This window comes from Saimiri boliviensis, chromosome 5 (assembly GCF_048565385.1).
Source record: "Saimiri boliviensis isolate mSaiBol1 chromosome 5, mSaiBol1.pri, whole genome shotgun sequence".
NCBI classification, from domain to species: Eukaryota; Metazoa; Chordata; class Mammalia; order Primates; family Cebidae; genus Saimiri; species Saimiri boliviensis.
The window spans coordinates 130,748,399-130,764,154 of NC_133453.1; the positions used below are offsets into that span (position 1 = coordinate 130,748,399).

General features: G+C 42.2%; 1 protein-coding gene across 5 annotated transcripts in view; it reads left to right on the top strand.

Moving 5' to 3' along the window:
* The window catches only part of AGBL1 (AGBL carboxypeptidase 1), a 945,533-nt gene that overhangs the window by 115,821 nt on the left and 813,956 nt on the right, over positions 1 to 15,756 (top strand). For all 5 annotated transcript variants that reach the window (XR_012517828.1, XM_074399984.1, XM_074399982.1 and 2 more), the window contains exon 6: positions 13,106 to 13,143. Coding sequence is in view for 4 of the 5 variants with exons in the window: in XM_074399984.1 (XP_074256085.1) it covers positions 13,106 to 13,143 (38 nt within the window). In the remaining variant the exon portion in view is untranslated. The remainder of the gene's footprint in view (positions 1 to 13,105; positions 13,144 to 15,756) is intronic.

Below are 15,756 nucleotides of genomic sequence, written 5' to 3' on the forward strand. Positions count from 1 at the left end.
CGTAGGTCTTTGCCAACTCTATCCCTGCTTAACTTTTTAAAAAGAGGGCGCGGTGGCTCAAGCCTGTAATCCCAGCACTTTGGGAGGCCGAGGTGGGTGGATCACGAGGTCAAGAGATCGAGACCATCCTGGTCAACATAGTGAAATCCCCTCTCTACTAAAAATACAAAAAATTAGCTGGGCATGGTGGCGCGTGCCTGTAATCCCAGCTACTCAGGAGGCTGAGGCAGGAGAATTGCCTGAACCCAGGAGGCGGAGGTTGCGGTGAGCTGAGATCGTGCCATTGCACTCCAGCCTGGGTAACAAGAGCGAAACTCCATCTCAAAAAAAAAAGAGGCTGACTGTTTAGTCATCAGACACGAGAAGAACTCTTTTTGTTACTTTTTTATTATAAAAGATACATAACCTAAAATTTGCCATTTAAACCCTTTAAAGTGTACAATTCAGGCATTAATTACACTCACAATATTGTAGAACTGTCTCCACTATCTGTTGTCAAAACTTTGTTGTTACCCCCCAAATTCTGTCTGTAATCATTAAGCAGTCACTTCCCACTCCCTTCCCATCAGCTCCTGGTAACCACTAATTTAATTTCTGCCTCTGTGCCTTGGCCTTTTGTGGGTAGCTCATGTAAGTGAGATGGATTGCACAATATTTGTCTTTGTGTGAATGACAACATTTTGAAATGCTGGTTGCATTCATGCTGGAAGGTGCTAGGCCTGGGTACTGCATATGGTTGTGTTACATCTCAATCAAACAGGCCAGCTAACAGTCAGGTTTGTCTTCACCATGCTCTTTAACTGGAGCAAAATCAGATAGACTTTTATTCATCTACTGAATCAGAAACTGTCTGCTGGCTGCCTGCTCTGTGCTGTGCATTAAGATAGGATATCACATCTTTTCTTTTGTGCTGCCAGGTATTTCTAGAGTGGATTATATCATATGTGAATTTGACTTATAAGAATTCAAATAAATGTGTGGTATAGTCAATATTCTACTATTACAGTCAAATAGCAAACATTCTATAGAATTTTATTTTGCATATATATGCTTAATTATATTCTTTACTCATTATACCTCTTTATATACGTATTACAGTACAGGATTACAGTTGCACATTCTTGTAGGATGTACTTTTTGAATTGTTTAAGGAAGTTAAATTATTTTAAGGCTAGCGCTTGTCTTAAGTGCTAACTTGAGAGTCACACCTCCATGTAGAAAGAAACTCTCTCGTTCGTGAGAGCTTTTCCCTCAGACATTGGCTTTTTCCTTCCTGGTGCTGGGAATTCTCAAAAGCTTTAGTCTGAGCCCTTGTCTTGATGCTGTTGCTTGTGAATTTGGAAGTATTTCAAAACCATTTCCCCTTTGCAGAGTCTCTGCTTATGACAAGCAAGGCAGGATGGGGCCCTCCTGGCCCCGATTGCCGGGCTTTGCTCCTGGTTCCATCTCAGGCAGGAGTCGCCCTCTGCCACACTCCCTACTGAATGTCTGTAACCAAACCAGTCTGCGATCTGGGTTTCATTTTCTCTTATAAAAATTTCCCATGATTGATGAGAATTCCTGCATCTGTCTTTGACAGCATCTGGATAGAGTTGTGGGGGAGGACGTTCTTTTTTTCCCAAGAAAAATGGACAAGTTTCACCCTGGGCACAGGATCTGGTTGAGTCTCTGCACCATATGTTTATGCTTTATCTTTCCTTTCACCATGCAGGAGCCATCTCAGTTTCTGTTTCTGTTTTCTCCTCCCTCCCTTGAAAATGGTGATTAGCAGGATCCGTGTGTTACCACTTCCCTTGTCACCTGGCTCTGTGTGTGTGTGTGTGTGTGTGTGTGTGTGTGTGTGTGTGTGTGATTTTATCTATCCTGCTAGTCCCTCTCAATCCAGGCAGGAGGCCGGGGTTGTACCAGACAGTATTCTAAGCAACATGTTCAATCTCTTGTAAAGGTCTTCCTGCTTTATCCACCTGTTGTTTGGCTAACTCCTTTGAGTTTTCGCTTTCTCTTTCTTTCTTTTCTTTTCTTTTCTTCTCTTTTTTTTTTAAGACGGAGTTTCGCTCTTGTTACCCAGGCTGGAGTGCAATGGCGCGATCTCGGCTCACCACAACCTCCGCCTCCTGGGTTCAGGCAATTCTCCTGCCTCAGCCTCCTGAGTAGTTGGGATTACAGGCAGGCACCACCATGCCCAGCTAATTTTTTGTATTTTTAGTAGAGACGGGGTTTCACCATGTTGACCAGGATGGTCTCGATATCTTGACCTCGTGATCCACCCGCATCGGCCTCCCAAAGTGCTGGGATTACAGGCGTGAGCCACCGCACCCGGCCTTTCACTTTCTTTTTCTACTGCAACAACCCCTTGTCCCACTGCCAACCCTAGTGAGGCTCTAGGGTCACATTCTAGGCCACCTTCTTCCTTCTTTCAGACATCTCCCTAAGGAAGCTGGCCAGTGCCAGGGCTCAACATGGTGCTGGACAGCAGGCATTACGTGCCCGACATTGATGTGAGACAGATGCCCAGCCAGGTTCCAGCTCTGCTGCTTGCTAACATGGCCCCTTCAGGCAGGTTAAGTTACCTTTCTGAGTCTCTTCATCTGTAAAATGGCGATTGTTATAAGAAGTAACTGAGCTAGTATTCTCTCATAGCAATCTGTTAAGAAATCCCAACCTACATCTAAAAGATATCCACGTGCTTCTTGAGATCATTCCAATTGCACCATGAAGAACAGTTTGAAGAGGTCCTAGAATGGAAATGGATGCGTCAGTTCTGGGGCTATTGAAATAGGTGAAAGATGATATTGTGTGATTTCTATTTATTTAGATCTTTAAGGATATTTTTTCAGCTGTTCTCTAGTTCTCAGTATAAAAGAATGTCTTTTGTTGAATCAGTTACCAGAAATTGTATTCTTTTTGCTGCTATGATTAGTGGGATTTAAAGAAATAATTTCTGAAATTTCATTACTAATGTGTAGAGATACAATTGATTTTTGTATACTGATCTGTTATTATGGCCACCTTGCAAAACTTATTAGTTTTGATAGTTTTTAGTGACTTTAAGATTTTTCTATACCCAAGATTATGCCATCTGCAAATATAGTTTTACTTCTTCTTTTCCAACCTACATGTCATTTATTGATTTATTCATTTATGCCTAAGTGCCGTGGCTATAATCTCCAGTATAACGTTAAGCAGAGGTGGCTTTCCTTGGTCTGATCTTAGGGGAAAAGCATTCAATCTTTCTTCATTAAGTATCATATTAACTGTGGATTTTCTGTAGGCCCCTTCATCAGGTTGAGGAAGTTTCCTTTGATTCCAGCTTATTGAATAATTTTATAAGAAAAACGTGATGAATTTTATTAAATACTTTTCCTATGTGCTTTGATATTATTACATATTTTCAAATCCTCTATTCTATTATTATGGTGGGTTATTACATTGATTGAATTTCAGATATCAGACCAACCCTGCATTCCTGGACTAAATCCCACTTACTCCTTGTGTGTAATTTTTTTTACTTGCTGCTGTTTTTAGTTTGCTGCTGTGTTTAGCTTTCTCTATATAACTTTCTACTGGTCTCTGGCTTCTCCTCTCGTCTTCTAGGAGTCCTTTTTTTCTTTTTTTAAAGTTGAGTTGTCAGAGAAGGCTTCCTTAAAACGTGCTAAATCATTGCTTAGAATCCAGTAGTGAATCCTCCACTTAGAGTGAAACCAAAGCCCTTATAGTACTTACCTCATCTGAGTTCTCCTCTCCTCTCATCCTTGACTCTAGCAGCCCTGTCCATCTCACTGTTCCTTGAACAGGTCAGGGCTATTGTTAACTTACAGTGTCTGCACTAGCTGTCCCCTCAGCTCAGCAGATGCTTCTCCTTATAATTGCATGACGACCACTTCCTCTTCACCTTTTTGTTTATATGTTGCTTTATCAATGAAGTCTACTCCAGCCAACCTTTTAAAACTTGTAACCCATCCCTGTACAGCTGATCTCTTTACCCTGTTAATGCTTTTTCTTTTTTCCTCATAGCATTGATCACATCTAAGAATACTAATTTAGTGTATTTTTTCAAAAATGCTATTGTCTGTTAGCTGTTTCCTTCTCCTTAATCTTCTGAAACATAAGTGCTTTGAGTGTAAGAGTCTTTGGTTTATCAATTTGTCCTGACACATAGCAGCTGCTCAGTAAATATTTATTGAATAAAGGAATGATATAACTAAAGCTCTTAGGCCAGTGCCTAGCTTTTAAAAGAGATTTAACAAATATTTGATGATGATCTTTGTCCAAATATCCAAATAAGACTAAGTGGTAGGGATAGAATGCTATGAAACAAAACGTGCTTCCTATTTTTTTTTTTTGGAGCTTGTAGAGTGGAAGAAGAAACAGACATTAATAAAACAACCACACCACTGAGCGAATAATTACAAATTAAATTGTGCAATGAGAAAAGAGGAAAAAAGGTTGAGTGCACCTACCAGAGGACTAGCAGTCAAGGGAGTCTTTTTTTTTTTTTTTTTTCTTTTTTTTTTTTTATTGCATTTTAGGTTTTGGGGTACATGTGATGAGCATGCAAGATTGTTGCATAGGTACACACATGGCAGTGTGCTTTGCTGCCTTCCGTCCCCTCACCTGTATCTGTCATTTCTCCCCATGCTATCTCTTCCCACCTCCCCACCCCCCACCCCTCCCCCATTTCCCCCCAACAGACCCCAGTGTGTAGTGCTCCCCTCCCTGTGTCCATGTGTTCTCATTGTTCAACACCCGCCTATGAGCGAGAATATACGGTGTTTGATTTTCTGCTCTTGTGTCAGTTTGCTGAGAATGATGGTTTCCAGGTTCATCCATGTCCCTATAAAGGACGTGAACTCATCGTTTTTGATGGCTGCATAATATTCCATGGTGTATATGTACCACATTTTCCCTATCCAGTCTATCATCGTTGGGCATTTGGGTTGGTTCCAGGTCTTTGCTATTGTAAACAGTGCTGCAATGAACATTCGTGTGCACGTGTCCTTGTAGTAGAATGATTTATAATCCTTTGGATATATACCCAGTAATGGGATTGCTGGGTCAAATGGGATTTCTATTTTTAGGTCCTTGAGGAATCGCCACACTGTCTTCCACAATGGTTGAATTAATTTACATTCCCACCAACAGTGTAAAAGTGTTCCTATTTCTCCACATCCTCTCCAGCATCTGTTGTTTCCCGATTTTTTAATGATCGCCATTCTAACTGGTGTGAGATGGTATCTCAATGTGGTTTTGATTTGCATTTCTCTGATGACCAGTGATGATGAGCATTTTTTCATATGTTTGTTGGCCTCCTGTATGTCTTCTTTTGTAAAGTATCTGTTCATATCCTTTGCCCATTTTTGAATGGGCTTGTCTTTCCGGAGGAGATGACACCCAAGTTAGTATGCGGAGGATAAAGTATGAGTTACAGGTCAAGAAGGGGCGAAGGGCCCAGAGCATTTTAGCCTGCAGCATTAGCAAGGCCAAAGGGCAAGTGATGGGCACACGCTCTAGGTCTTGGAAAAAGGCCACGGGGGCAGAGGTAGAGGGAGTAAAAGAAAGCAGTGTAGGAAAAAGCTGGAGAGGGTTGCAGTTGCCAGGCTGGATAGGGCCTCCTGGTCCATGTTTCAGATTTGGATTTTTATCAAGAGCAAGAGTGGATGTGGGGTAGCGATGTGAGGGTGCTCTAATTAGAGCCTCTGACTGAGAAGACCACTCTAGTTGCATACTGGGGAATAGCTTGAAGGAGATAATACAGTAGATATGAAATGGATTCGTTTGGGGGCTGTAGCAGTAGTTGGGTGAGAGATATTTGGGTGATTTTAACTTATTTCATTTCTTGTTGCTTAATTGTATTTTCTAAAATACCTAAGAAATAACCTAGGAAGTTAAAAGGTATTTTCCAACCAAGGGCCAATAGCTCTAGAAATTACATTTCTCACTGAAGTACCAGACCCTGACATGCTTAGGCTAGGTTGACAACAGCAGAGATCAAAAGGAATGGACAACTTAAGAGCGCTCTAGAAGTTGCAATGTGGTGTTTGAGGGAATGATTCGATTTAGGTGGTAAGCAGGTAGTGTTAAGGGTACATGCTCAGCTTCTGGGAAGATAGTAGTTCCACTGTCTGAAAAGGGGAAACTTGGGGAGGGTCATGTCTTGGTGGAGTGAATGTTAGGATTCCAGTATCTATCTGAATGCTAAAGATTGCAAGAAGCTTTGGGTACGGGACAGACTCTCAGGTAGCCCACCCATTTTTCTTACCTGCTGCTGTTTATACCTTTATGTTGTTTCCTGCCTCTGAGGGTGGGAAAGAGCTGCAGCTTGTTTCTAAGCCACAGAATATGGCAAGGTAAGGACACATCATCCCTGGTCACCCCTGTGATTATGTTACATAATTGTGTTATAAGAGGTCATTGAATACATACTCTCTATAGACGCTCTCCTTGATGATGAAGTAAGCAGTAATGCTGGGGAAACCCCCAGTGCAAAGAAAAGTTGGTGGCTTGTAGAGACTCCAGGTAGCCTCTAGAAACTCAGAGCGGTCATGCTGTCTGTCAGCAAGCAGGCAGTGTCCTGGGCCCTGGCACTGCAAGGAAAGGTATTTTGCCAAGACCCTGTTTAACTGGGAAACATCCTTCTCCAGTTGAGCCTCAAGATGAAGACTCAGCCCTGGCTGATGTCCTGATTGCAGCCTTGTCAGACCCAAAGCAGAGGATCCACCTAAGCTATGGGATTCCTGCCCCACATAAGCTGCAAGATAATACATGAGTATCGTTTTAAGCTGCTACGCTTGTGGTAACATTACACTGCAATTGGTAACTAATATTGGTGGCCCTTGCTATATCTAGGTCATCTGAGCCACAGAGTTTCTGACCTCCAAGAGATAGTTTGGTCCTGTGTTTCCTTCATGCACCCAGGGAGAGGAGCACATTTTTTCTCCAGTGACCTCTCCTGACTGGTGAACGACAGTCCCGCAGGCTCACTTCCCGCAAACACATAGGCAGAGATAAGCTTACTTCCTCACTTGGTACGCATTCTGCCTTCCATGATCTAACAGTGACATTCAAATTAATAAGTTGGTGCAATTGTAACTGTGTTTTTTGCCATTACTTTTAATGGCAAAAACTACTTTTGCACCCACCTAATAATATTACATGTCAGTGGCTGTAGTCAGCTTTTAACTTTTTAATTTAAATTTTTACTTTATCTCACTCTTGACACCATCCCATCAGTTAGATCTTATTATATCCACTTTATAGGTGAGGAACCGATAAGATTCAGAGAGATCAAGTAAACCTGGAACCCGGAAGCAGAAAAGCGGCTGCTCCAAGCTTCAAACCCAAGCCCTCTCCTTCCTAGTTTAGCTACTCAGTCCTGTCACTCAAAGACACCTGTGACTTCCTTCTCCTTGAGTTCCTTGTCTTTGTCTCCATGTCCACCCGTGAACATCTACACCCACTCAGGCTGCAGCCAAACTGTCCCCTGTACATTCCTGAGTCAAGCAGTGGACTCAAGCTGGACAAGTTGTTTTCTTCATTGGCTCTGTGATGAATTAATCCTCTGACCTTGCACAAGTCATCTCACCGTGATCTTGATCTCCACAATCCTTATTTGAAAGATAAAAAAATTGCACTGAGAGATATTTTAGATTCTCTCTAGAATTACGTTAAAAGTAGAGAGAAGACATTAGGAACACTAGATTTAAAGTCACACAGAGGTAGACATGTAGCTCAGTGCTGCCTCTTCCTAGCTGCTGAACCTTGGGAAGAAGATGCACCCTTTGTGAACTTCATTATTGCTGTTTGTAAAACAAGACTAATAATCTCACCCTCTGGCATTCCCGTGAAGATCAAATGGGATGTATAATGATGTATATGGGACATTTAGCTTTCTGGTTGGCATTTATAGGGGCCCCCTAAATAGGGGTGATAAATATTCAAGACTCTTTCGTAACGGCTCTTAAAATTTACCTCAGCTTGAAGACATAAATTGAACTGTTGCAATTCTGTGTTTTTTGCTAAAAATCTTAACAAGAGGATATTTACAAATTTGCCAATAGTTAAGCTCACCTTTTTCTGAATAGGAGAGTGGAAGTGATCCATGACCTCTAGAATCTTAGCTGAACTCAGTTAACTATCCTACAGTGTGAAAATAGATAGGATAGGGGCCGTTCCACTTTGCCTTTGGCTGTTGTTATAACTCTCTTGGAGCAAGATGTTCTGCACACATTTCTGAAATGATTCTTTCGTTGATGTAAACACAGGGACACTCAGATGGAGGACATTTTGGTTCTTCTATTTTCTATCGCTTTTGGACTCCCCATAGGGAAGCTCAGACAATGGGGGATGATGGCATGAGTTTAAACTCGAATTAAACAGTAACCTCCTGAGAAATCCTCTTCAGGCTAGTGGGGTGTGGGTGTGGGGGTGTGGCTCATGGCTCATGCCTGTAATCCTAGCACTTTGGGAGGCTGAGGCAGGCAGATCACTTGAGGTCAAGAGCTCGAGACCAACCTGGCCAACATGGTGAAACTCCATCTCTACTAACAATAGAAAAATTAGCCAGCTGTGGTAGCGCATGCCTGTAATCCCAGCTACTTGGGATTAGTCAGGAGAATCTCTTGAGCCCAAGAGGCGGAGGTTGCAGTGAGCTGAGATCATGCCACTGCACTCCAGCCTGGGAGGCAAGAGCGAAACGCCATCTTGAAAAAAGAAAAAAAAGAGAGAGACAGAAGTCCTATTCCGTAAAATCAGTGCAGCTACCAGAACCACGAGTGTCAGATGCGCACATTCAGTGGGAGGCAGTCTTGCACTCAGAAGGCACTAACTGTGGGGCTGCAGAGCACGCTTAATACAATGGCCTCGGCTTCTTGGAGTGGAAGTAACTGAATGCCTTCTTACTTGTTTCAGCTTTAGCAGCTTAAACTTTTTCTTAGTGGGTGGTTGACAGAGTAGTTGCTTTGGCTCTGATAGTTTTCCTTCTGTCTTTGTACTTGGCTGTGGGAGCAGGTAAGTGGCAGAGAAGCATTGCTCAGAGTGGACCAGCGCTGCAGACACGTATCCACTGATTAACCAAAAAAAAAGAGCCTGTTGGTGACACGCACATGACCGACTCCATGCCTGGATCCTGGGCACCTCCTGTGGGAAATCAAGTGCTTTCAGTTTGCTCACTAGTGGATTTTGGATGTTTATTCTTATATGGACACTACATCTTTACAAACTATTTTTTAAGGAAAGTCCTTACATCACATTACCAGTAGGTATGCATATGTAATTTTGTGCATTGAAATGAGAATGTCTCAGACACTGCTAACCTTTACTACATGAAATGACTCTGATATAGGAGTTTCATTTTTATTCCTTCTATTTCATTAAAAAATATAGTCAGTACCTGTAAAATTGACTTTACAATGCACTATTCGGTCACAGTTTGCAGTTTGAAAAAGCAGTTTGCCTGGACAGTCTAGTGAGATTCAGTTTCCAAACTCATCCCCAGATCTCCTCCTGTTTCCTCAGATGCACCTCTTCTGACTCCTTTAGGAGTTTCCTACCCCTTGGTGTTGGTGCTTTCCTGGGGCAGCCTTCTGTTCTTCCCCTGATTGAATTTCCTCACAGAGATCACCTGCTTTCCTGGCTATGACGATCATTGCCGCTGTAGTGATTCCTAAAGGTATATTCCCAACTCTAGTTGCACCCCTGAATTCTATATGAAGTGATTCCTAAATGTATGTTCCCAACTCTGGTTGCACCCCTGAATTCTATATGAAGGGATTCATAAATGTATATTCCCAACTCTAGTTACACCCCTGAATTCTATATGAAGTAACTCATAAATGTATGTTCCCAACTCTAGTTGTATGTTCTCGGCTATAGATGCACCCCTGAATTCTATGTGAAGTGATTAATAAATGTATGTTCCCAACTCTAATTGCACCCCTGAATTCTGTATGAAGTGATTCATAAATGTATATTCCCAACTCTAGTTACACCCTGAATTCTATACGAAGTGATTCATAAATGTATGTTCCCAACTCTAGTTGTACCCCTGAATTCTATATGAAGTGATTCATAAATGTGTATTCCCAACTCTGGTTGCACCCCTGAATTCTATATAAAGGGATTCCTAAATGTATGTTCCCAACTCTGGTTGCACCCCTGAATTCTATATAAAGGGATTCATAAATGTATGATCCCAACTCTAGTTACACCCCTGAATTCTATGTGAAGTGATTCATAAATGTATGTTCCCAACTCTAGTTGCACCCCTGAATTCTATATGAAGTGATTCATAAATGTATGTTCCCAACTCTAGTTGCACCCCTGAATTTTATATGAAGTGATTCATAAATGTATATTCCCAACTCTAGTTACACCCCTGAATTCTATATGAAGTGACTCATAAATGTATGTTCCCAACTCTAGTTGTATGTTCCCAGCTATAGTTGCATCCCTGAATTCTATGTGATGCTCCCAGCAGCATTTCTAACAGTTTCATGTAGGCTTCTGCTGTCCCCTTCATCTTGAACTCAGCATCAAAACCAAAATCATTATGTGGCCTAAACACTGCAACTTCTCTCCTTATTCTATTAATGGCTCTCTTATTCCCCCATCATCCTAGCCTAAATATTTCAGGCCGTCACTGACTCTTCATTTTCATTCCCCCTCCACAGCTCACCTTTCCTCAGCTCTTGTTAATTTTTTGCTCACAACTTCTCTCTCAGTTTTCCATTTTGACACCACATCACCTTGATTAAAAAACCCAAATGGCTTCTCATTACCTACAGAATTGAATGTGAAGTCTCTAGAATATTAGAATTTGGCCTCAAATCTTACCTCCATCATTGCCCTAAATGTGCCCTTTGCTGCGCTAAACATTTGATCTCCCACTTACGCCCTAGGAAGAAATAAATCTCTTCTGGTTTTTCAGGAATAAGCCTCAATTTTTTTGACGAATGTGACACTTACCATGCATTTCCTGCTATATAATGTCACTGTCTGGATTCATATTTATTTAGATTAGCATGTTATTTGGTACTTTCTAGAGAGTTGTGATCTGAGAGTCACCTTGAATTACCCTCTCAACATCGAAAGAGTAAGGCATACTGATACTGTCTCTTAAACCAATTATCCTAAAATTTGTGCATGCATCCGAATTACCTGTTAGAATAAAGATTCTGATTCAGTAGGTCAGGGATGTGGTTTGAGATTCTGCCTTTCTATTTGGCTTTCAGAAAATGTGAGGCTGGTGATCAGAGACTCAAACTTTGAGTAGCAAGATGGAAATGTGCCTTTAACTCATTCCTTTTCCCTCATGCCACTTTTTGGGTTTGAGACCCTATTATGGCTTATTCTCCTAATTGGTCTGTTTGCCACCTGTCGCTCCCCACCACTCGTCTGTCTCATAAAACTGTTATCTAAGGGATCATTACCTCGCCTGTGAATTCCTCAAAACAAAAGTGCAATGGAAATAAGTGCGGTCGCTGTCCTTAGAGTCCTGGCCTGTGCGCTACGATTGGGTTGGGCGCCTTGCTTGGAACATCCTCACTCTTTGCCCGTTTCCATGGCTTCCTTCTTGTCTACTAATTCATTTCGAGGAAATTAATCTGGCTGCTCTCCTCCTCCCAAAACACCGATTTTCTTTTTGCCGCATGTACCGCGGCGCCTAGATTTTTCACACTGCCTTGAATTTTCAGAAACGCCTTCCATGTGTTCCTTCTTAAATCCACCCTTGCCAAAACTCTGTGGGATTATAGAACAGTGGGATTGAAGAAGCTGAAAGCTGATGGGAGGAAAACCTTCTGAAGGATAAAGGAAGCAGTCCATCCAGGAAAGCTAGCCTTGCCCTCTTTATAACTGCCCTATGGTCATTTTGGTCTCCCTGAGCTATGGTGTCATCCCAGCTGTGGGTTTGCATAGGGGCCTGTGAATTTCAGGCTTTTGCTCTTACAGAGCCACTTTGTAGGTTATGGGGAGCAATGCTGTCAAAAGGACTGCTTTTCTGTTGTATTTGATATTTATTATTTTAATTTTTTTTACTGCTGGCTCTGTTGTTCAGTACTAGCTAATATATTGCAAAATGAACTTTCATTGACCAGGTAGAGGCCAGGGTAGGGCCAGTGAGAGAGAGATCCTGGGGAACAACAGAGAGGGAGGAAGCAGAGGTGTGCAGTGAGATTCTTCAGTTTGGGGTCCCAGCTCTGCTGACATGTCTATGTAGTCTGGGAAGTGCGATCCAACCTCATTGGATGGTTCCTCCAATCCTGAGAGAGGTGGTGGAAACAGATGACTGCTTAGCAGGCCTTAAGGATAAGTTACTAGGGCCATATAGAATCTTTTTTTTTTTTTTTTTAAAAAAAAAGCAAATACAACTCTCCTCCCTAGAATTATATCACACTGCCCTCAAAGCCAGTGAAGTTTTCCTGTGCCCTGAAGGTAGGTTTTTGTGTGACCTCAGAAGCAGGAAACAGACTGAAAGATCACTAAGTTGTGGGTCAAAAAGTATTTTTGGTTCTCATATGCACCCTTTTGTTGCAAAGACTGTGAAATTCCTCCATGGAGGAAAGCGATGAATTTGGAAGAAAAATCCCGACATAACTATTTTCCACCCTAAGGAAACAGCCTCTCTTTCCAACGTGTGAATGCATTTTCCGCTGCATCCCCAGGAGTATGAGTGTTTCAAGAAGTTTGCGCCGTGCTACTCTATTCTCTAAGCCCCCAAGCCCCACTCCCTCCCAGACCGTTCTCTAGAGTCCCCGCATGTTTCCAGAAACAAATCAAGAGACTGATAAGAGCTCTGCCCGGTATGAATAATAGAAAAATGAGCCACTCTGTGCAAGGAAGTTGGTGGAAGGTGGGAGGCAAGCAGGGAGAGAAAGAGATTTTCAGCAGCAGAGGGGACCTCAGAGACGCATCTGCAAGACGGACACTTTGCTCAGTGCCATTTCTGCATTTATGCCTCTTTAATGGTCAGCGGGGCAATCAGTAGATTGCCTGCTACCTGGTTAGTCATGGGTCTGTTGGGTGGCAACGGGCGTTCTGGCTGTGGGATCCAAGGGATGACAAAAAGACGACTGAACATTGACTGTTACTTTTCTCTCTCTTTCCCCAGGGCGGCCACTGAAGTTTTGGCAGCTTTGCTGAAATCCAGTAAGCACCTCTTTTTGAAGGGTGGTTATTTCTTTCCCCTCTGAGTTCAGTGAAAAATGCTCTCCTGTCCCATGGCTTTTTCTTTTTTCTTTTTTTCTTTCTTTCTTTTCTTTTTCCATGAACTACTATTTCTCAAGCACCCATGGCTCATTTCTGATCTGGAAAGAAAGCAAGCCATGTTCCGGAACTTTGGGGTAAGACAGAGAATGTGGTAGCTGTTCCAAGTACATGACCACAAAGAGGAAATAAATATTATCCATACATGATGCCACTAAGACAATGGACCCTAAAGGGGTATTATTTACTGTGGCCCTGGTGGACTCTCCACCCCTGTCTAACAGAGCCAGCAGTCCCTAAAGATTGTTGGAATAAACTGTAGGTTGCAGTGGAAGAAAACATTTTGGCTGGCTGGAGAGAAGTATTCCTGCATTTGGTTCTCAACTCAACTCAGCTCATAAGTCTAAATTTTTGGGCAGGTAGAATGTTGGGAATTGTTTGGACAATGTTGATCCTGATAACAAATTTATGTTTAAAAGTTGACTCTTTTCTCAGTGACTTGAGAGACTGCAAAAGAATAGCTCTGGAGTTCTGAATAATTTGAGAGTTTTTTTTTTTTTTTTTTGCCTGGTAGCCCTGGCCTTATTATGTTGGGAGTCAATTTCATGTGTGCAATATAATAGCAGGCACAATGCACTTGGGAGGGAAGAAGTCTTAGCTTAACATTACTCATTTTTTCCTTCTTACTTCTTCATCTATTTTAATTTGGCACCTTGGAAACCAGCTGATTGAATTGTGATGTTTGTTTCTCTATAGGGAGCCTGAGGCCTGTGGGTAAGAGGTGAACTTTAATAAAAACGTTTAAATAAATAAATAAAAACAAAAACACATTCTCCCCCCATCCATACATCTCTGTCAACTGTAAGCACAGAGAAAGAGCCAAATCACATGCTGCTTCCCTTTATAGACTTAGAGAAATTGAAGCTTGAATTCATTTGGTTTATTCAAACTTGGTATGAGACACAGGTCTATCCACAGCTTTCAGACCTTCAGGTAGAGTGGAGCTGGTAAGAGCAGGGTGTGGGAGTGAAGAGGAGGTTACGAAGCCCTGGAGATAGGAAAGGATGGAGAAGTGTTACCTGTGGGTTCTGGGGAGAGAACCATTCATTCTTCAGACTGAACTTGCTTCGGGGTTTGGCATCTTGGTTCTCATTATTTATCTGCTTCCTCAGCTGCTCCCAAATGCCTTTTGTTTGATGCAGCAAAGGTTGGGAGTGTCGAATTGCAGGAGGAAAGGATGCTGAAAGCAGCCTGGGAGGCCAGTCTGTGAATGTCATGCCTTGGGAAAGAAGCTATCTCTCAAATCGCCCCAGCCCAGCCTTGGCCTGGAGGACTTGATGTTTCATGGGAAGGGAGCCCAGAGAGCTGAGTAAGGCTGGCTTACTTTCTGCACATACACCTTCCTTAGCTCTTGAGCTTAAAGTTGAGCATCCTGAGATAAAATGTACCTACCTAGATGTATAAAAATCTGAAAGTAGTCTTATGTCAGTTGTTAACTGTATTGATCAGAAATGTAATGCCTCAGCCCAGGAAAAACCAATAGCCAATGCAAATATGGCTTGATTCAGGCTTAGACCGTGTAGCTAAGCTTTTAACACACTGGCCACGCCTAGCAGGCTGAGTGTGTGGTGCTGGGGGCTCAACTTTTAGAATTTCTAACTTCTTCTTTCCCTTCAGAGCTTAGCTCAGATATTGCCCTCTGAAAATCCTTTCCCTGGCTACAACCTGGATGCCCCTCATCAATGCTCTTATAGGCTTTCCTATCTCAGACTTGATGACATTGTGATGAAATTGCTATTGTCCGTCCCGTTCAGCAGACTGCAAGCTTTTGAGGGAAAGCGTCATCTGTACTGGTCATTGTATTACTTACCTCAGCACAATGAAGAGCCTGATACAAATATTTGTTGACTAAATTTTATTTATTTTTCTTTTGTTAAAATTTAAGTTCTGGGATACTACATTTTTAAATGAATACATGATATGTGATTTTTTCCATGTGTAAAAATGGCAATACTGCCCCCCCGCTACCTGAATCTAACATCTATGCGTAGAACCAATGATCTTAAGATTTGTTGTTCTCATCTCTATTTACCTGTTCTAATAGATTGGTGGAGAACCGTAGTAGCTTGCTGTCCTCTACATCCAACACGGGTTTTAGTGTCCCATGAGGAGGTTGGATAGCCTATTTGCTAATTCTGCTGAGCTGTCTGTACATCTCTTTTGTTACTTATAGCACAAGAGAGTTGGATGAGAGATTCTTCAGCATTCTTTCTAACACTATACCTGGGCTTAATGTGTATCAGGTTTTCTCAATGTTGGCGTCATTGGCATTTTGGACAGGATAATTATTTATTAGAGTCTGTTCTGTGCATTGCAGGATATACAGCCACATCCCTGGCATCTACCCACCAGATGCCAGTGTCATGCCTCAGTTGTAACAAACAAAATTACCCAGATTCCGCCGAATGTTCCCCCAGGAGGTGGGCAGTAAAATTGCCCCCTGTTGAGAATCATGGATGTGTTTTTGGGCACACACGTGAGCTGAAGCTCATTCAA